Source organism: Ricinus communis, chromosome 8 (assembly GCF_019578655.1).
Source record: "Ricinus communis isolate WT05 ecotype wild-type chromosome 8, ASM1957865v1, whole genome shotgun sequence".
NCBI lineage: Eukaryota > Viridiplantae > Streptophyta > Magnoliopsida > Malpighiales > Euphorbiaceae > Ricinus > Ricinus communis.
In genome coordinates, this window is record NC_063263.1 from 13,326,346 (window position 1) to 13,346,678 (window position 20,333).

Sequence of the window (20,333 nt, forward strand, 5' to 3'; positions counted from 1 at the left end):
TTCTGGCTCGCTGAACGTTAGCAGCCTCTAGAGCCTCAAGAATCAGGTTATTTTGGTTTAACTCGGAACAGCTGCACAAAAGTGATAATAAGCAGCTGAGACTTCAAAATTTAGTAATTCAGATGCCCTCCCCTTGTAATGGGGTTGCTTACCCTCATTCTGGCTCAGCAACCGTTCTAAATATTGATGCCAATTGGGCCTTTAATCAATGAAGAGTTTATTTTCTATTCAAAAGGATAATTTGCAAATTTGGCAATAAAACATTGAACTGATACATAAAACTTAATTGGTTGATTGGAATATCAAGTTGTCTTTTATTTTTATACTAAAGAGAAGGGAAAAATCTGACTTCATTTTGGACCCCAAAACATCAAATCAAAAGATTTCAAATGCAATCATTAACTAATTAAGTGAGTGGAGCCTGATTATACACAATTTACAAGAAAAAGAAAATTTCGAACCTGTAAAGATTCTGACTTTTATATCATTTATTTACCTTCCATAGCATCTTGACAAAAACCATTTCTTGAGTAACGAACGGCGACGTTTTTTAATTTTTCTAAACAATGCTCTGCTCTCTGTCCTGGTAAGTGTTGAGTGTTACATCGCTCTTACTGGGGTTTTGTTTCTTGGTCAGTCAGTTTCGGAGTGTCCTCCGCTGCTGCTGGAGTTGGAGAGTAAAATAGGTGAGATTCTTCTTTTACCATCTAATTTCAATATCCATGTTTCATTTTCTTTGTAAACCTATTCTCCACAGAAATAATGGTTGCTTTATCAGTGCTCAAAACTCATCAATTGTTTTATTATCATATGCTTGTGTTAGATATATGTCAAGTGATGGGAATCAACACTCATTTACTGTTTCTTATCTAATAAAAACATATGGATTTTCTCCAGAATCTGCTTTATCAATTTCTAAAAGAGTCAATTTTGAAGACCCTAAAATACCTGATCTTTTTCTGTCATTTTTCAAGAACCTTGGATTCTCACAAACCCAAATCTCTAAAATAACCAGAAAGTCCCCACAAACTCTATCAGCCAATCTTGAGAAAAGTATTTTCCCTAAAGTTGAGTTCTTTATCTCTAAAGGTGCTTCGACAACTGGCCTCATAAGAATCTTCACTCTTTATCCTTGGCTCTTTAGAAGAAGCTTAGAAAACCAGTTGATTCCTTCTTTTAATTTCTTCAGAGACTTCCACCATTCTGATGGAAAAACCATTACAGCAATCAAACGGTTTCCTCATATTCTAATGCTTCAGCTTGAAGCTGATGTGACACCTAATATCAACACTTTGCGTGAATATGGAGTTCCTGCATCAAAAGTTTCATTGTTCGTTCATTGTTTTCCTCAATTAATTGGGACGAGAGCAGATATGTCTAAAAAGATTGTGGAGGAAGTGAAGAAAATGGGATTTGATCCATCAAAGTCTAAGTTTGTTGTAGCAATAACAGTGTTAACCGGAACAAGCAGATCAATGTGGGATAGGAAGGTTGATGTTTATAAAAGGTGGGGCTGGTCTACTGAAGATATTTATAGAGCCTTTGCAAAGAATCCATGGTGTATGACAATTTCTGAAGATAAGCTTATGGCAGTAATGGATCTCTATGTCAACAAATTAAATTTAGAATCTTCTGTCATTGCGCATCGCCCTTTGCTGCTTTCACTGAGCTTGAAGAAGAGGCTTGTTCCAAGAGCTTCAGTTATTCAGTTTCTATCATCTAAAGGTTTGATTAAAATGGATTCTGGTATAACTAGAGTGTTCGAGTATACAGAGAAGGATTTCATGGAAAAGTGCATCAATTGTTATGAAGAAGCACCTCAGCTACTGAAGCTACATAATGAGAACTTGGAGCTTTCTAAACAGCTAGTTGATATGCAACAGCGAATGAGAAAGACAAACTTTGGCCCTTTTGCAAAAAATGTTAGGAGCAGCTAGTAAGTAATAACTGATAATCACTGTGGATAAGCTTGTAGGTGGTAGGTGCTGATTGTTAATTGATCTGAGGGCCTCTACTTTGTAGGAACTTGATTGTTTCTAGTTGAAGAGCACCGCTAATAGAAGTGACCAAATGCAAATGCAACTTTTGAGTATTCACTTATTTTTCTATTCTTGAGTGAAGCTCAAACTCATCTTGAGTGAGGTCTATCTGTCTAATGAAGTAAACCAGTAATTTTGTTACTTTGCTTCGTTGTCCATTTTGCTTTCTTGGGTGTTTTTGTTGTTGCCTTTTTATCATCCACAGTAATTTAAATTGACCTTAAGAGATTCTAGCCAATCTGCATATTCATGGTTGTATGCATCGGTTGTCTTGACGGTAATATAATTGGGACTGTTTAGTTTGAGGGCCACATCACAATGCCCTCTTGGTCTGCTTACTCCCAGCAAGCCAGCACCAGGTGCAGCCAGCAGATAAAACTTATATGCTTGGTTATGTCAGATGAAATTATGCTAGGAAATGAGAATATGCAAATCTGCTAAAGCCATTGCAAATAGCAGCAGTGGCTGGGTGCAATGTGAAATTTCTCCTATAGTTGGGAAACTTGTATTGAATATTGCCTCATCTTGTAGGATAGGAACTTCTGTATTTCTTGTTCCCACAGAAGTTGATAGAGTAGCAAGCTATATATGTACCCGAAGCATCAGTTCCCCTCACATTGGCAAAACTTTTGTATTTTGTTGCCCTTTTGGGCCTTGAAGTTGAAGTTCCAGATTTTCAGCTTCTGTTCAAGAAAAGTCAACCATACGAAAATTTGCAAGAAAATGAGATATATGTTGATTGATAGGAAGAAAAAAATTGATTCATTGGTAAATTATTGGGTTAAGAATATAAATTCACTTAAATTTCAAACCTCTATTATTGAAAAAAGAAAGCATGAAAATACCAATTCTTTTTAGGAAATATGAAATACCAAGTGAGTCCTGAATACAAACTGCATTGGCTCAAGAAATCTATAGGGTGCAGCATTTGAGGTATATGATAAGGTTCCTTATGGTAGTAGTACCAGATGGGTTTCTCGGCTGTATGTTGACAATGGTTACCCCAAATTTCGCCTGGATACAGATTCAACTATGGTTGTTCAATGGCTTGCAGGAGGCTCCAGATGCATGAACCACAATTCGGACTTTGTTGAAGTGAGCCTTCTGCTAAACAGAAAGGACCGGAACCTGCACATTTGGCACATGTACATAAATGGAAGCAAATAGAGCAGCAGAGTTTTCTGGCGAATGCCTCTTTGAATCATGGTAGAGGCGTGAACATTCTGAGAACACCTCCTGTTGAAATTCAGCCAATTCTAATTCTGACAGATGATCTAGTGGGACTCAATGACCAGGGAGTGTGTCCCTTTCTAATATCAGCTATTAATGTGTTTCTTTATTATCTTACTCCCTGATTCATTGGGATATCTTATCTCCCCTCTCATGTATCACCAAATATCACCGTTGATATTCTCCAGACACAGTGAATTATGTGGAGAAAGGGTGTCATGATAAGTCTCTAAGGTTTGGAGCAAGGAGCATAAATCATTCCATCACAACCCATCTCCTTCTGTCTGGTTCCTTGAAGCCTGATTCTTTCTTTTTTTTCTCCTTCTAATCAAGTGATGCTGAAATTTCTTGCTCTGATGCAACAACTACGAGGAATCCATCTCTAAAAGTCGCAAGGTATAAAGGAGAAGCTACTTGCACGCAATAATTCAGTTAAGGAGCTCAACAGAGGAGTGCAGGAATTGCTGGTGTTGCGTGAATGATTGCGAGGCTCGATCTTACCCCAAATAAACAGGAGCCTCCAATCCCGTTTCTGGTTGTAGGGCAGGAACTTCAAACCTCTCCACGAAGGGAAAGGGCATGCAAGATTATTATTCTGCAGGCACTCAACAAAAAGATGAGGAAATCACTCATGCTACAAGTATGGATGTGGCTTTGCATGTCTCCTACAATGTCCGAGGCCGAGTAGAAGTTCACCTCGTACAGGTTGAGAAACACAAAGCCATAATTGCTATTGTCTCACTATTCACTGGCATCTAAAAGCATAGCTACTAGTGTTAAATTCCTAATGGCTGCCCAAATCATGCTCTCAGGTCTTTATTTCTTTTTATTTTCTATGCCTAGCTATAGTGCACATTAACTGATGGGGTTGAAAGTTTTTTTTCTTTTACTTTTCTTAAAGAAATCAAAATTAAAGGTTTTTCAGTATTAAAAATTAAAATAGATTTTGAAAATGCTTATATGGATTTGGAGGTTTATTTGTTATTAAGTCTCCGTCTAATTAGGAGCTTAGAATATAGTAAAATTATTTTCATATGCTTATTTGTAATAAAAAAAAAAAAAAAGATTAAGAACTTACAACTTACTTTTTTCTGTTAAACTATCAATAAATAAATCTTTTTTTCCCTCGAAAGTACCACTCTATAGACTGATGCCAATTGGGGCTTTAACCAATGAAGAGTTTATTTTCTGATCAAAAAGAGAATTTCCTAAGATGGCAATAAAATATTGAACTGATAATCAATTGGAGTATCAAGTTGTTGTTTTCTCCTTTCATACTAAAGAGAAGCGAAAAAATTTGACTTTATTTTGGACCCAGAAACATCAAAGCATAAAATTTCAATGCAATCATTAACTAATCAAGTGACCCGAGCCTGATTATACACAATTTACAAGAAAGCCTACCGTCCTGTTGTTTCCCATCTCTGAGCAAATATCACGTCAACCCAAATCATAACCAACCTAAACACTCAAAAATAACTTAATATAGCAATTTGACTCCATAAAAGTTCTTCTTATTTAGCGGGAGCTCCACAAAAGTTCAAACCTGCAAAGATTCCAACTTGTAAAGATCCCTTCAGTAACAAACGACGCAGTTTTGATTTTAACAAACAATCCGCTGCTCTCTCCTGGTGAGTGTTGACTGTTACTTCTCTCTTACTGGGGTTTTGGTTTCTAGTTAGTCAGTTTCGGAGTGTCCTCTGCTGCTGCTGGAACTGGAAGCCGAAATAGGTGACATTCTTCTTTTACCATCTAACTTTCAGTTTCCATGTTTTATTTTCTTTGTAAAACTATTCTCCAAAGAAATAATGGTTGCTTTATCAGTGCTCAAAAACCATCAATTTTATTATTATCAGATGCTTGTATTAGATATATGTCAAGTGATGAAAATCAACACTCATTTACTGTTTCTTATCTAATAAAAACATATGGGTTTTCTCCAGAATCTGCCTTATCAATTTCTAAAAGAGTCAATTTTGAAGACCCTAAAAAACCTGATCTTGTTCTATCATTTTTCAAGAACCTTGGATTCTCAAAAATCCAAATCTCTAAAATAATCAGAAAGTTCCCAGAAACTCTATCAGCCAATCTTGAGAAAAATATTTTCCCTAAAGTTGAGTTCTTTATATCTAAAGGTGCTTCAACAACTGACCTCATAAGAATCTTCACTTATTATCCTTGGCTCTTTAGTAGAAGCTTAGAAAACCAGTTGATTCCTTCTTTTAATTTCTTTAGAGACTTCCACCATTCTGATGAAAAAACCATTGCAGCAATTAAACGTTATCCTATTATTCTAACTCGTCGCCTTGAAGCTGATGTGATACCTAATATCAATACTTTGCATGAATATGGAGTTCCTGCATCGAAAATTTTGATGTTAGTTCATTATTTTCCTCAAAAAATTGGGATGGAAGCAGATAAGTTTAAAAAGATTGTGGAGGAAGTGAAGAAAATGGGATTTGATCCATTGAAGTCACAGTTTGTTTCAGCAATAATAGCATTAACGGCAATGAGCAGGTCAATGTGGGATAAGAAGGTTGATGCTTATAAAAGGTGGGGCTGGTCTAATGAAGATATTTGTAGAGCCTTTGTAAAGTTCCCTTGGTGTATGACAAATTCTGAGAATAAGATTATGGCAGTAATGGATTTTTATGTCAATAAATTGGGTTTAGAATCTTCTGTCATTGCTCATCGCCCTTTGCTACTTTCGCTGAGCTTGAAGAAGAGGCTTATCCCAAGAGCTTCAGTTATTCAGTTTCTATCATCTAAAGGCTTGATGAAAACGAGTTCTGGTATGATTAGAGTGTTCACGTGTACGGAGAAGTATTTCATGGAAAAATGCATCAATTGTTATGAAGAAGCACCTCAGCTATTGAAGCTATATAATGAGAACTTGGAGCTTTCTAAACAGCTAGTTGTTAAGCAACAGCGAATAAGACAGACAAAGTTTGGCCCCTTTCGCAAGATGTTAGGAGCAGCTAATAAGTAATGACTGATAATCGCTGCAGATAAGCTTGTAGGTGGTAGGTGGTGATTGTTAATTGATCTGATGCCATGGAATTCATAGTGAGGAACTTGCATTGTTTCTAGTTGAGGAGCACAGCTAATACAAGTGATTGCAACTTTTGAGTATTTATTTATTTATCTATTCTTGAGTGAAGTTCAAACTTATCTCGAGTGAGGTCTATCTCTCTATCGAAGTAAACCAGATTTTTTGTTACTTTGGTTCTTTGTCCATTTTGCTTTCTTGGGTGTTTTTGTTATTGCCTTTTATCATCCATAGTAATGTTAAAATGGACTTTAAGAGATTCTTGGCCAATCTGCATATTCATTGTTGCTATGTGTTCGGTCGTCTGAAGGTAATATAATTGGGATTGTTAGGTTGAGGGCCACATCACAATACCCTTTAACTCTTGGGCTGCTTACTCCCAGCAAACCAGCACCAGCTTCAGCCAGCAGATAAACTTACATGCTTGGTTAAGACAGGTGAAATTATGCTAGGAAATGAGAATACTCAAATTTACTGAAGCCATTGCAAATAGCAGCAATAGTGGCCGAGTGCAATGGGAAACTTGTGCTGAATCTTGCCTCATCTTGTAAAAGAGAAAGTTATGTACTTTTTTGTTCCCGCAGAAGTTAATAGAATGTATGTAGCCGAAGCTTCAGCTTCCCTCACAATGGCAAAACCTTTGTATTTTGATGCCCTTTTGGGCCTTAAATGAAGTTCCAGATTTTCAGCTTCTGCTCAAAAATATAATAACTATAAAAACTAAATTTGCAAGAAAAATAATGGGTTAAAAATTATTGATTGCCACATAATACATGGAACCAAAAGACTTTCTGGCGATTGTTACTGAGTCATGAGGTATAGGCGTGAACATTCTGAGAATAGCTCCTGCTGAAACTCGGCCAATTCTGATGGATGATATATTGGGAGTCAAATGGCCAAGGAGTGTGTCCCTTTTTAATAGCAGCTATTAATGTGTCTCTTGATTTTCTTATTCTTTTATCTCCTCTTCCATGTATCACAAAAGATCACACCTTTGATATTCTCCAGAGACAGTCAATCAGGTGAAGGAACATGTTATGAATATGATAATATACACTTTATTATTAATAGACGTAGGCTTGAAACTATGTGCTTGTTTGTTTTACTTAACTTTTTTCTTTTAAAATATCAATAAAAATACATCTTTTTTGCCTTCAAAAATACCATTATAGACTATTGTTGCGCAGCTAAATAAGACCGGAACCATATTACTATAATGTTTTTAATTTTCAACAGTTAAAGAAAAAGATATCTTTATTTCTTTTTCTTTTTCAAAAATAACAATAAATATAGACATTAATAATATAACTATAATACAAATGAATCCAACTGGGATTTGCTAATTCACTGTCATCATCTCCTTCCCTTCTTCTTCTCTCTCTCTCTCTCTCTCTCTCTCTCTATCAGTAGAATCTCGCTCGCCAAGGAAAGAAAAAAAAAAAAAGACAAACACTTTCTTAAAACTGACCATTTCAATTTCAATTCTTTTTTTATTTTTTTGATTTTTTTTAAGAGGTGGGACATTTGACTACTGCTCTTTGTTCCTTTCTCTGCATTTCTCAAGTACGCTTCTTTTTCTTTTCACTGATTTCTCGCTTCTAATTTGTAATTTATTCTTTGATCTACTGTTACTCTTTCAGTTTCATGATTACGGCATCGTCATGATTAAGTATGAGACTGAAAAGGATAATAAAGTTGAGTAAAGAAGAAAAAAGTTGAGATCTTTTAATGTGTTGAGTAACTTTTCACTAACCTAAGTAATTGACATTTATTATTAACTTGATTAAGTAAGTCAAGAAGTTGTTTTAGGAGTAATTGAGTATCATATTTAAGCATTTGCAGTGAATAATTGGATCTAGAGTTGTGTTTTTGAAGTCAATTCATTTACTTTCTCATTGTTTCCTTCATATTCTCAGCACCCGAATTTGTTGTAAAAGATGTCTTTTGTTTTCTTGATTTGTTAGATTTCAAGTGTTGGACCAGGATCTAAATCCATGTGTTTAGTGTACTGCTAATTTATGTCATATAATGCAGCTTTAATCAAAATCTAGCTCTTTTTTTTGTCCGTATATTCTAATGAACTGAATTGGGAAATTGTTTTCTAATCTCTCTCTTTTTAGATAACCAGGTTGTGAAGATAGCTTGCTTACTGAGCTGTAAAAGTTTACAGAATTCAGAATGGAAGAGTATGTATTGCACTATTTCCTTAATGGGAATTTCTCTTCTCTTTAACTTGCTCTAAAATATATCTACTTGATGAATATTAGGGAGACTGCTGTTCAGCTTCTACAGAGATACAGGCGCGACAGGCGCATACTTGTGGATTTTATACTTTCTGGTAGCTTAATTAAGAAAGTTGTAATGCCTCCTGGTGCTGTTACACTAGATGATGTGGATCTAGACCAAGTCAGTGTAGATTACGTCCTTAATTGTGCTAAAAAAGGTGGCTAATTATCTTTATTTTAATCGCTTTCTTTGCAAGGATTCTTTTTTTTTTAATTATTCTCTGTATAATGACTTTCTGACAATGTAGGTGGAATGCTTGAGCTTTCCGATGCAATAAGAGATTACCATGATAACACTGACTTGCCCCACATGGTATGCCTTAACTTGAAGTGTGGTGGATGAATGATGATGTAGTTCCTTTTATTTCGCTTGTATATATAATTGTTTGTAGATATTCGTGTTTTGATAGGCCTGAGCTATAACCCGTTATTTCTAGTTTTCACTCCATGGAAACTTAGTTTTGGATATCTTTTTGAGAATTATGCTCGTGATAATGAGGCACAAGCTGTAGGTTTTTTAGAATTTGGGATTTGGTTGTATTTTCCTTTTGTTCTTTCTAACTTTTAGCTCTGATATAGTAACCAAACTTAATGGATGTTTGTACTTGATATCTCTGTTAGTAAATTCAAGTTAGAGTATGGATGATTTTATTAATCTTGTGCTGGTGATTACTAAAGTTGAATTCCTTTTTTCAATTTCAGAATAATGGCAGTTCTGCTGCTGAATTTTTCTTGGTTACAAATCCTGATTCTTCAGGATCACCTCCAAAAAGGGCCCCACCACCTATTCCTGTTTCTACACCGGCCCCTGTGCATACTCCTCCAATAATTGTATCATCCCCTGTAGCATCATTTTCAAGCATAGGAAAATCAGAATCCTTCAACTCCACTGAAGTTCGAGAGCTGACTGTGGATGACATTGAAGATTTTGAGGATGACGAAGATGAACTTGAGGAAGTTGAAAGTGTCAGGATTTCAAGGCGCAATACAACTGGAGCTGCTGATCTTATTCCCAAATTGCCTGCTTTTGCAACAGGTAACAATTGCTAAAAAGCTTAGAGTATTAGATTTAAAGCTAGTGTATCCTATTATCGTGGTCTTTTATGGCGTCGGAGGTTTGATGAGGAAGGAATCATTTCGAAAGTTGATAGCAGCCAGGTATGGGGATGAAAAGTCAGATGCACTATTTCAATTATTCAGTGCCCTCATGGTAGTTGAAACCCATTAGGAATAAGTGAGGACTCTGAAAAGCATATTAAGCTCAATGTGGAAATGGATTTGAGGTGTTGTTTATTACTTAATTCTTGATTCATTTTCTATTATCATGGAGTGTGGATGAGATTGCACTTGCCACAAGAAGGCTTGCATTTAGTTATATGGTTTAATTGGTCATTCTAGGAATTGGTGGATGGTGTTTTTGGTTTCTAATTTGTGATTTTTTGCCAATTCTAAGAAGACATATTTCTTTCCTATAATATAAATAAAGCCTTTCACATTAAATTATTAGGAGATCCTCATGCATATGGAAATAATTTACTAAATAGGATTATGATAGGGACAACAGTAAGGATTATGACATGAATTAGGAAAAGGAAAAACTTCTAATAAATGTTGATGTTTCTTTGTAAGATTTTTCCAGTCTGTTATTTATTTGGATTCAAGTTTGCAGTTTGCACTGTGGGTTGCCTTGTAATGGAAATCTTGATGCAGAAGGTGAATTCAGTAACTGTTTGCCAGTAATTCATTGATCTTTACTGCTTTCAGGTATTACAGATGATGACCTCCGTGAAACTGCATATGAAGTCCTCTTGGTATGTGCTGGTGCAGCAGGGTAAGTTCCTTTAATAACATCAATATGCAGATTCTTTTTTCATGTAAGGTCAAATTATTATGGATTATTGGTACCTTGATTTATATGCTGTGACCTTCCTCTGCTTTCTTGTTCTTCTGTGTTTCTGCAATGCCTTGTTTTAATTTTCTTTTCCTGTTATCACCAAATGAATAGGGGCCTAATAGTCCCATCAAAGGAGAAAAAGAAAGACAAAAGGTCCAAGTTGATGAGGAAGCTTGGACGTAGTAAAAGTGAGAATGTTGTCCAGTCTGATCGTGCTCCGGGATTGAATGGCTTGTTAGAGATCATGCGTGCTCAGATGGAGGTATTTCAGAAAACTTCTTCACATGCAGTCTTTAGTCCTTATCTCAAACAAACTTATTCTAAGAGATCATGCATCCTTAATTTGAAAGCTCTTAGTTAAATGGTTTTAGACTCAAGCCTTGTGCTAGAAACCATGTCAATATCAAGTGGTCAATACCAGGTAAACTCTTAAGAACGCCAATAAAAGTTGAAGAAGGAAGGATGAGCATCTTATCAGGATTTTTCCATATGTGACTTAAGGATTTATTATCTTACATTCTGTAGTCCTCTGCATATCCCATTTAGCGTATCCCTAAGGCTGGAGCTTTTTAATATAATAACTGATCAGACTGTTGCAGTCATTTACTCGTGTTTTTTTTTCATTGCCATGTGTACAATGGTTACCTTTTCTTTATCTTCTGAGACACTGAGTGTGCACTCTTATTGGTGCTAAAAGAAATGATGCTACATCACTTTAATCTTCACTCTTTGAGTACCAATATTAGTACTTTTCTAGTTCATGAAGTTTTTTTATTTCTTAACTACATTATATTCTTCCTATGGTTCAGTTTGGCCAATTTAAACTCTTTGTATAGTTGATGATGTAATATTCTGTTACCATTCTTAAATGAGTGCAGATATCTGAGGCAATGGATGTTAGAACAAGAAAAGGGCTGCTAAATGCTCTTGCTGGTAAAGTGGGGAAAAGAATGGATACTCTGCTGATTCCTTTGGAACTGTTATGCTGTATTTCACGGACAGAATTTTCTGACAAGAAAGCATATATACGGTGGCAGAAAAGGCAGGTAAATTCTGTCCCCTTTGCCCAATTAGTTTCCATCTTATTTTTCTTTTCTTCTGTAAGGTGCAAAACTTCTCTAAAAGTAGGTTTAGGAGGAAATTGAGTTGATATTAGTTTTGCACATTTTCAACTTTGTCTCATTACAGTTATTCATACTGGAGGAGGGGCTTATCAATCACCCAGTTGTTGGGTTTGGTGAATCTGGGCGTAAGGCAAGTGACTTGAGGATTCTTTTGGCAAAAATTGAGGAATCTGAGGTATGTGCTTTAGTGAATCAAGATTTTTGCCATGCTCTATCATTTAAAATTAATCATACCACGAAGATATGCCTTACCTTGTTATTCCACTCTTGGCTGGTTGACAAAACTTTCTCCTCGCATTTTCTAGTTCTTCCAATTCATTATACTTCTTAGTTCATCTGAATGAGTTGGCACTTCACTGCCCATCAGTTATGACATGTATTAAAATTTTGTATGCCTGGTATTGCTTTCCCTTTCTTGTAGTTTCGTCCATCTTCTGAGGGGGAAGTCCTACGAACAGAATGCTTGCGGTCTCTCAGAGAGGTTGCTGTTCCACTTGCTGAGAGACCAGCTCGGGGTGACTTAACTGGTGAAGTATGCCACTGGGCAGATGGTTATCACCTTAATGTTAAATTATATGAGAAGCTCCTACTCAGTGTATTTGACATCTTAGATGAGGGGAAGCTGACAGAGGTTAGTAATTTCTCATCTTGGTCCTGATACTATAAATTTTTAGATTTTGCGCATAGGTTGGATTGTTGATGTCCATAGTTTACTGTGATGCTGGCTTATGTACAATTATCCAGTACTTGAAAAAAATTTCAAAATTTCAGAAAGCATGTTACAAATCTTTATCAGGACATTTGTGAAATTCAAGCTGTGACTCAATATTATTGATTTTCTAAATTGAAAACAATGGTGTTTGTATTTGACCTTTATATCTGGTTTACCTAATATGATCCCTGTTTTCATTTTCAGGAAGTGGAAGAAATACTTGAGCTCTTAAAGTCAACCTGGCGTGTTCTAGGACTTACAGAGACTATCCATTATGCATGCTATGCATGGGTATTATTTCGTCAGGTACAGTCCCCTACTCTGCTGAACCCAGAAGAGAAAGGGGGCAAAAGTGCAGCAAAATGGCAGCTAATAATGCCGATTATAGAATAGGGAATGCACTTTCTTTCCCCACTTTTTGACCTGTATTCCCTTAGTAGTTAATTCCCCTTAGTTGATGATTTTCCTTATAAAAGAATAAACTAATTGCCATAATGAAGTAAAAATATGAAATATAAAACAGCGTGAATCTGGGGTTTCTTGCTGGTAAAGGACTATATTATGTAGTGAGATTTGTTGTATGACTAACAAATCATCACAAGCAAGAAAGGGATCTTCCAACCTGTGTTCTAAATGAGCTTCTATTCTCTATATTTAATTCGTTATTTGTTATCATTAATCATTGGCAATATCCTCAATTCCTTTATGTCCATTTTCATTGTTTGATTGCAGTATATTATCACACAAGAGCACAGTCTCTTGCAGCATGCCATTCAACAGCTAAAGAAGATACCATTGAAGGAACAACGGGGCCCACAAGAGAGGTTGCACCTGAAAAGTTTGTGTTCCAGAGTTGAGGGCGAAGATTTATCTTTCTTGCAGTCCTTTTTGTCACCAATTCAGAAATGGGCTGATAAGCAGCTAGCGGATTACCATAAGAATTTTGCTGAGGTTTGACTAACTTTTTGATCTGATGGAGATCTGGCAATAGATAATGTTTCAATCATAATTCCAATCATGGATGCTATAAATGCTGAAATTGGTTCTCTCATTTGTAGCATTCAATTTTACTGCTAACATTATGTAGGCATAGGCAATTATTATTATAAGTTCATTTACTTCTCATGCTATTATTTGGCACTCCTGTATTCAAATAAAAATAGTGCAATGTGAAGGAATAAAAAGTTTGACACTAGGATTGTGTGCAAATGTATTCTTTCATGCAATTGCTGTGATATGCATTTGAACTAGGGAACAGAGAGAGATTTTGAATGATAAGTGTCCTTTTTTTTTAGTTCTTTATAGTTTACTGGTGATTCACATGTTGAATCATGCACTTCCCTGCTGAAATCTTTTTAAACCTTTTTTTGCTTATAATATTTTTCAACGGCAGTTGCAACTATGTATTATAACATATCTCACTGTCCTTGCAGGAATCTGCAACTATGGAGGATGTAGTATTAGTTGCGATGGTTACTCGGAGACTACTTTTGGAAGAATCTGATCAGGTAAGTAAAACCCTTCCTTGTTAGATGCTTGCATGTGTGTGTTAGTGAGCACATTATGGGATACATTCTAAATTTGAGGTGGATATTGCTGTTATTTGGTCAAGAGCTTCATATTTATGCTGCACATATTACTTGATGGGTTGAAAGTTATGCATCCATTACTGTCTTGTAGGGATCTCTCACAGACCGGGATCAGATTGAGTCATACATATCAACTTCCATTAAGAACGCAGTTACAAGAGTAAGTGTTCCAACCTTACAGATTCTGGCCGGCTCACTAGATTAATGATGGTAGACCATGCACTCTAAAAATAAAAGCAAATAATAGGAGCGGTAACACATTATATAAGGGCTTGACAAATTTCATCATTTAACCTGTATATAACTAATTGCTGAACACTCTTCACAAGCAGGTCTAACAAAAACACAGAAATATGCACCATAGATGCCAACTATGAAAAACAACAAAATAACAGTCAACTGGAATCAGTTTTAGAGCATCCAATGCATGGAATTCTTGCATAGTTTTTATATATATAGCATCTGAAAGTCCAAATTTCTGTCAAGTAGAAGCTGAATTTAGGAGGATTGCTATATTGTTGTACTTTCCCTATTAAGAATGAGTTTGTACTAGCTCAGTGGACTACTAAATTTTTTGTGAATGGAGAGTAAGAATAAGAATAAAATTATTTCTCTTCCACTCTTTTGCATAGTAGTAGGAAGAGACTAAGTTAAGATGAAGGGATTCAAATTCTTAAGAATTTGATTATTTCTTTATTATAATGAATAAGAAGATTGCGTAGAGTGAGTTTAGCACACTGGCCATCTTGTATATATTTTGTGTAATGACTGATATATGTAAATGTGAAGTATTGTTTAATACAGTTTCATTTCTAGCTGCCTTAAGAATAAATTTTATAAATAAATTGTGAGGACGATATTGCCTTGTTTCTTTTCTCTGAAGACCAAGATCTTTTTTGATCTTCTCTCTGTGTCTCCTCCCCCTCCCTCCTTAATGCAGACTTTGCAGGCTGTTGAAAGATTAGACACAAGGCATGAGCATTCTCTGGCATTGCTTGCAGAAGAGACCAAGAAGCTTCTGAGAAAAGAATCAACCATATTCACACCAATCTTGTCTCGGAGACATCCACAAGCAATCATTTTTTCAGCATCACTTCTTCATAGGCTCTACGGGATGAAGTTGGTAAGAGGATTTTGATTTGATTCTGCATGAGTTCCTATTTAATGTATGTACTTTCTAATCTGGACTCCTAATTAGAGTCATTTGTCTTCAGAAACCATTTCTTGATGGTGCTGAACATCTCACTGAGGATGTTGTATCAGTGTTTCCGGCCGCTGATAGCCTTGAGCAGTATATAATGTCACTTATTGCTTCTGGAGAGGGGAATGCGGAAGTCAATTTCAGGAAACTAACTCCATATCAAGTGAGATAGCTGGACTTGCTTGTTAAGTTTATCTCTCTTTCCTCTTTCCTCTCTGCTTTTTCTATGATCTAGTAAATTTGGTTCCAAATAATATAAGCTTAACACAGCTTGTGGAACAGAAAATGAATGAATACATAGCAATGTTATTTACCTAGTATTGAAACATGGAGTACATTGTTTGGCATTTGGTTTAACAACCCAGTCTTCTAGATTGTCAAACAGGACTTTTAAAGAAAAAATTAGTTCTACTATTGGCTAGTTGTTTACTTGTGCTTTCATTTTTCAGCTTCCTTATGGAAATACAATGGATTCCTGTTTCATTATGTTTATTAGAGGAGCTAATGACCGTGAATGGAAAAAAAAAGATTTAGCAAAATTTACAAGTGAATCATGTCTTCAAAAAAGCAGTAATATGGCAGGGTTGTTACTGGGGCAGGCCAACCCCTAACACTCATGAGCTTTCACTGATGTTGCCATTAGAAAGGATTTTCGAGTCCTGTCAACAACAGCACACTTAAAAATCATTTTGGTGTAGGCCAATATTCCTTTGTTACACTGACCAAAGTCTAGTTCTGGGTAAAAGAACTCAATCTTATGCATAACTAACTGTTCTGGGGCCATATGTAGATCAGTTTCAGGAATTCGCTTAGGCAAAATTAACTCTGCCCCTCCTTCTCTCCAATGGAACGAAGAGGAAATATCTGGCATAGCTTGGGAAATTTATGAGTAATATGAAAGCTAAGGAAATTATACTTTCCAAATGGCATTTTGAACTTTATATTTTTGCCACATGGTAGTTTAATTTATTTAATGTATCTATTCCTTTTCATTATTTTAGCCTCACTTCTATATTGTTTAGCTCTGGTCTGTAATTTGTAAAGTGTGGTCAAGCTGGGGCATATTTATGAGAAAATGCAGCTTTCAAGTTGTCTCAGTGACTTCTAAATTAGAAATACGGTGCACTTTCTCCTTGTCTTTACTTATAAATATTAGGCTCTTTTACTCAGTTTTATTTCCCTCTCCATCATTTTTTTTCTTCACCCTTTTGCTTCCTTAAAGGTTGAATCTATTTCTGGAACGCTGGTTATGCGATGGGTCAATTCACAGCTTGGAAGAATTTTAGGTTGGGTTGAGCGGGCCATCCAACAAGAGGTAGTTATATGAGTCTGTTTGTGTTGCCCTTCAAGAGCAGTTTTTCTTACTTGAATATGTTCTGTTATTAGATTTATGTGAATATGCTAATTTAAATTCAGAGTAGGCTTAGTTTTTCCTCCCCTTGGTTAAGGATCTTAGCTTTTTTCATCTATTTTTATGTTCTAATCTTTTTCTTTTGTAAAATTTTTCAGAGATGGGAGCCTATATCTCCACAACAGCGGCATGGGAGTTCAATTGTTGAAGTATATAGGATCGTGGAAGAGGTATAAGCATGCAATGACTTTCATTAAAATAGTTTCTGAATATTAATTAGTGGATTGAAATACATTAACATGTGAACATGGGTGTGAGGGCATTATGGTGAGGTTGATACTAACAGTTTTTACAAGATTCTTTGAAGAATTTCAGGAGATTTAGTTGCAGATAGCAAATATATTTTCATGTTAATTTTGTCCATTTTCTCATAGTATATTTTAAACAGATGTTTTTTTACAAGAGTTTGTCATTTTGAAATTGGACGATGAAATCACTTATAAGGTTGCACATCCAATGTTTCACACAACCTCATCTGATCACACTTTTATTCACTACCAAAGAAGAAATAAAATCTTGTTTTGGAGGCCTCTGGAACTCTACCATTTTCTTGAAAAGACATTAGCTAATGCCTTCTATTACAAATGTTCCTGTTGGTGCAGACAGTTGATCAATTTTTTGCTCTAAAAGTTCCAATGAGGCCTTCAGAATTGAATGGCCTTTTTCGGGGTATTGATAATGCATTTCAAGTGTATTCAAATCATGTCATTGAGAAGTTGGGTGAGTATATGCTGCCTGTAGACTTTTAGTTCATTATTCCATCTGAAAAGAATACGATCTCCCTTCCCCCACTGCTTTCACTTCCCTTATACCAATTAGATCTTAAGCGTGTGGGTTTGACATGCAGCAACCAAGGACGATTTGATTCCACCTCTTCCTATTCTCACAAGATACAGGAAGGAAGCTGGAATAAAAGCTTTTGTAAAGAAGGAACTATTTGACTCTAGGCTGCCTGAAGAGACAAAATCGAGTGAAATCACTGTCCAGGCTACTCCTATTCTTTGTGTTCAGTTGAATACACTATATGTGAGTCAACATTTGTTTTGACTTTGTCCATAAAAAAATAATTAAAAGAAGGGCTTCACTTTTATCTTTTATATTAGTGCTTTGACAAGATAGTTGTTGCATCAATTTATTAAGAGTTTTTCTTATTATATTCTTGTCTGCTATGAACAGTATGCAATTAGTCAACTGAATAAGTTGGAAGATAGCATTTCGGAGCGATGGACAAAGAAAAAACCCCGTGAACAATTTATCAGTATGTATCTTAGATGATTGTTTTGATCATTTTTGTTCTAAGCTTTTACTGAAGTGCATAATTGTTATCCTCTGACAGAATATTTCCAATCAACGTAACATCCTTTCTAGTCTCTAGCTTTCTTGTCATTGCAATTTGATGGAAGTGAAAGCCTTCTTGTTCTCAGTGACCTAGTTCATTTTAGGAATTTAATTGATACAGTGTGCTGGTGTCTGACAAACACCTTTACCACTGCATTGGATATTTCACATACGCTTTTAATCATTACAAATCTTGACTTGCACTACTATCCAGGACTAAAGAGATTATTTTACATTTCCAATTTTTGTAGCTCCATATGTCACTCCGACCTTTTCCTTTTCGTGGACTGCTGAGAATTATAAATCAAACAACCAGTCATTCCCTTTTGATAATAGTTTTGAGAATGCCATGATATGCTTATGTTTCCAGCGCGTTTATTAATTTCTATGTTGACAGGGAAATCTATGGATGAGAAGTCCACAAGTTTTAAGCAGAAAGGCACTTTTGATGGGAGTAGAAAAGATATAAATTCTGCTATTGATCGTATCTGTGAGTTCACTGGTAAGCGTTACTTGCCTGCGCGCGGACTATTACCTTATTGTTTTACTTGACCTTTAACTAACTTTTCTTCTTTCAGGAACTAAAATAATCTTTTGGGATTTGAGGGAGCCGTTCATTGAACATCTATATAAGCCCAATGTTACACACTCTAGGCTGGAAGCACTGATTGAACCACTTGATACAGTATGTGACATCCTGCTTGGAAGCTATGTTCTTTCTATTGAACATTTCATTCTGAAAGGAAATATTGAAGCATTTAAAAGCTTTTGACTGGAAAAGAAAGCATTGTGCAAATCCTTGACAAAAATTATTAGCTCACCAGTGCAGAACCTTCCTGTCATTCTTAGGATCTTATAGAAGAAAGCATATAGTTTTATTTGCTGCATCCATTGAGTTTTAATCGTTCAATATGGTTCGTTCTATATAATTACTTAACTTGCATGCGGTTTTATGTGCACCAGAAATGCACTCACTATATCATTCCCCATGTACACTGATAGTTTGAGTGTCAACTTTCTATCTTTAGGTCTTTTCTATGAACTGAAATTGGCTTGCAACATGTGTTTCTCAAAATGGTAACAATGTAAGATGTCCTATGGTCGTACTTATATTACCACGCTGCAGTCACTTTCCAAAAGAGATTTTTAATATCTAGTTCAACCCTTGGTCTTAGTTTTAGGAAATTCAATGAGCTCCAGTTATCTGTGAGAAACTGTAGGTGATTATTTGATCTAATATTCATCTATGCTTTGACAAAGGCCTTATGTTGAGCAACTGCTGCAGGAACTAAATCAGCTCTGTAGTGTTATTGTGGAACCACTCAGGGATCGTATTGTGACGAGTCTCCTTCAAGCTTCTGTGGTCTGTGCCATGCTTCTCTAAACAAATATCATAAGTGTATGAATTTGTTTTTCACTGAAATGGTTCTTCCTTTCAGGATGGGTTACTCCGTGTAATATTAGATGGAGGACCATCTCGAGTTTTCTCTCCAGCTGATGCAAAACTATTGGAAGAAGATCTGGAAATTTTGAAGGTAACTGATTTGCTGGTGCATTGAGTACCAGAAAGAAGGCATTTAAAGTTTCATGTAGAATCATTTTGCAACTTGAAGAATGCTTCAGACATGATAAATGTCATGTAGTGTTTCAATTGCTTTAATCAGGAAGGGTGGCAGCATTAGACTATCTAACATGTGCAATTTCTTCTTGTAGGAATTTTTTATTTCTGGAGGAGACGGGCTTCCTAGAGGAGTAGTTGAGAACCATATAGCACGAGTTCGTCATGTAATTAAGTTGCATTCCTATGAGGTTAGTTATTGCAGTTATGGTTTTACGTAAGTGGACTGTAGAATATTGATGTAATAAAATGTAATGTTATGTAGCTTGAGATAAATGAATTTGATCTTTTCCATTTTTCACTTGGCTTGTAGACTCGAGAATTGATTGATGACCTGAAATCTGCGAGTGGGCTGGAAAGGCAGGGCGGTGGAGGCAAATTAGGTGCTGATACTCAGACTTTATTGAGAATATTATGTCATCGGAGCGACTCGGAGTCGTCCCAGTTCCTCAAGAAACAGTTTAAAATACCTAAATCTTCAGTATAATGGACTGCCTGATTATACTTGGGAGTTGCAGAGAATGTAGGAAAGAGTCAACTGTGCATTTGTAGCAATTCAACCTCTGTCCATATTATATCAATTATATTCTTCTCCATTTCCATTTCCCTCAACCCCTATACCCTCAATCCTTCTCTTAGGAAACTTTTTGTATATTTCTGTTTAAAATTTCTCCATGCAGTTGAACAGGTTTTTGTAATTTACATGCATGCTCTTTCCTGTCACTGTTTCAGCGACAACCAGATTCTTTTATTAGAAAACCTGAACTTGACGGCGAAGTAGATTTTGGCTGTATTTTCCGAACACCTTTTTGAGAAAAGAATGTAAAAGTTTCTTTCTTTACA

At 35.8% G+C, this 20,333-nt stretch overlaps 3 protein-coding genes across 4 annotated transcripts; all 3 read left to right on the plus strand.

Moving 5' to 3' along the window:
* The first annotated feature begins 472 nt into the window (after positions 1–472).
* LOC8260764 (transcription termination factor MTERF6, chloroplastic/mitochondrial-like) lies at positions 473–2,180 on the plus strand. Its single transcript, XM_025156260.2, has one exon. It carries the CDS (start codon positions 723–725, stop codon positions 1,935–1,937), a length of 1,215 nt encoding a protein of 404 aa, XP_025012028.1. The 5' UTR covers positions 473–722; the 3' UTR covers positions 1,938–2,180.
* A 2,826-nt stretch (positions 2,181–5,006) lies between these two features.
* On the plus strand, positions 5,007–7,011 carry LOC107260796 (transcription termination factor MTERF6, chloroplastic/mitochondrial-like). Its single transcript, XM_015715469.3, has one exon. It carries the CDS (start codon positions 5,038–5,040, stop codon positions 6,256–6,258), a length of 1,221 nt encoding a protein of 406 aa, XP_015570955.1. The 5' UTR covers positions 5,007–5,037; the 3' UTR covers positions 6,259–7,011.
* Positions 7,012–7,667: 656 nt separating this feature from the next.
* On the plus strand, positions 7,668–20,331 carry LOC8270847 (protein unc-13 homolog). Of its 2 annotated transcripts, none has more exons than XM_015715410.3 (27): positions 7,668–7,881; positions 8,439–8,504; positions 8,586–8,761; positions 8,852–8,916; positions 9,306–9,639; positions 10,368–10,434; positions 10,609–10,759; positions 11,376–11,543; positions 11,686–11,796; positions 12,043–12,252; positions 12,538–12,639; positions 13,066–13,284; positions 13,767–13,841; positions 14,014–14,082; positions 14,863–15,045; positions 15,137–15,286; positions 16,346–16,438; positions 16,633–16,704; positions 17,137–17,254; positions 17,382–17,560; positions 17,711–17,792; positions 18,270–18,374; positions 18,451–18,557; positions 19,158–19,235; positions 19,312–19,407; positions 19,586–19,681; positions 19,804–20,331. In XM_015715410.3, the coding sequence occupies exons 2-27, from the start codon at positions 8,497–8,499 to the stop codon at positions 19,975–19,977; spliced, it is 3,288 nt and encodes a 1,095-aa protein (XP_015570896.2). In that variant the 5' UTR covers positions 7,668–7,881; positions 8,439–8,496; the 3' UTR covers positions 19,978–20,331. The 2 variants fall into 2 exon arrangements, with proteins under 2 accessions (XP_015570896.2, XP_015570897.2); XM_015715411.3 differs by having other exon boundaries at positions 8,447–8,504.
* The last annotated feature ends 2 nt before the right edge of the window (positions 20,332–20,333 follow it).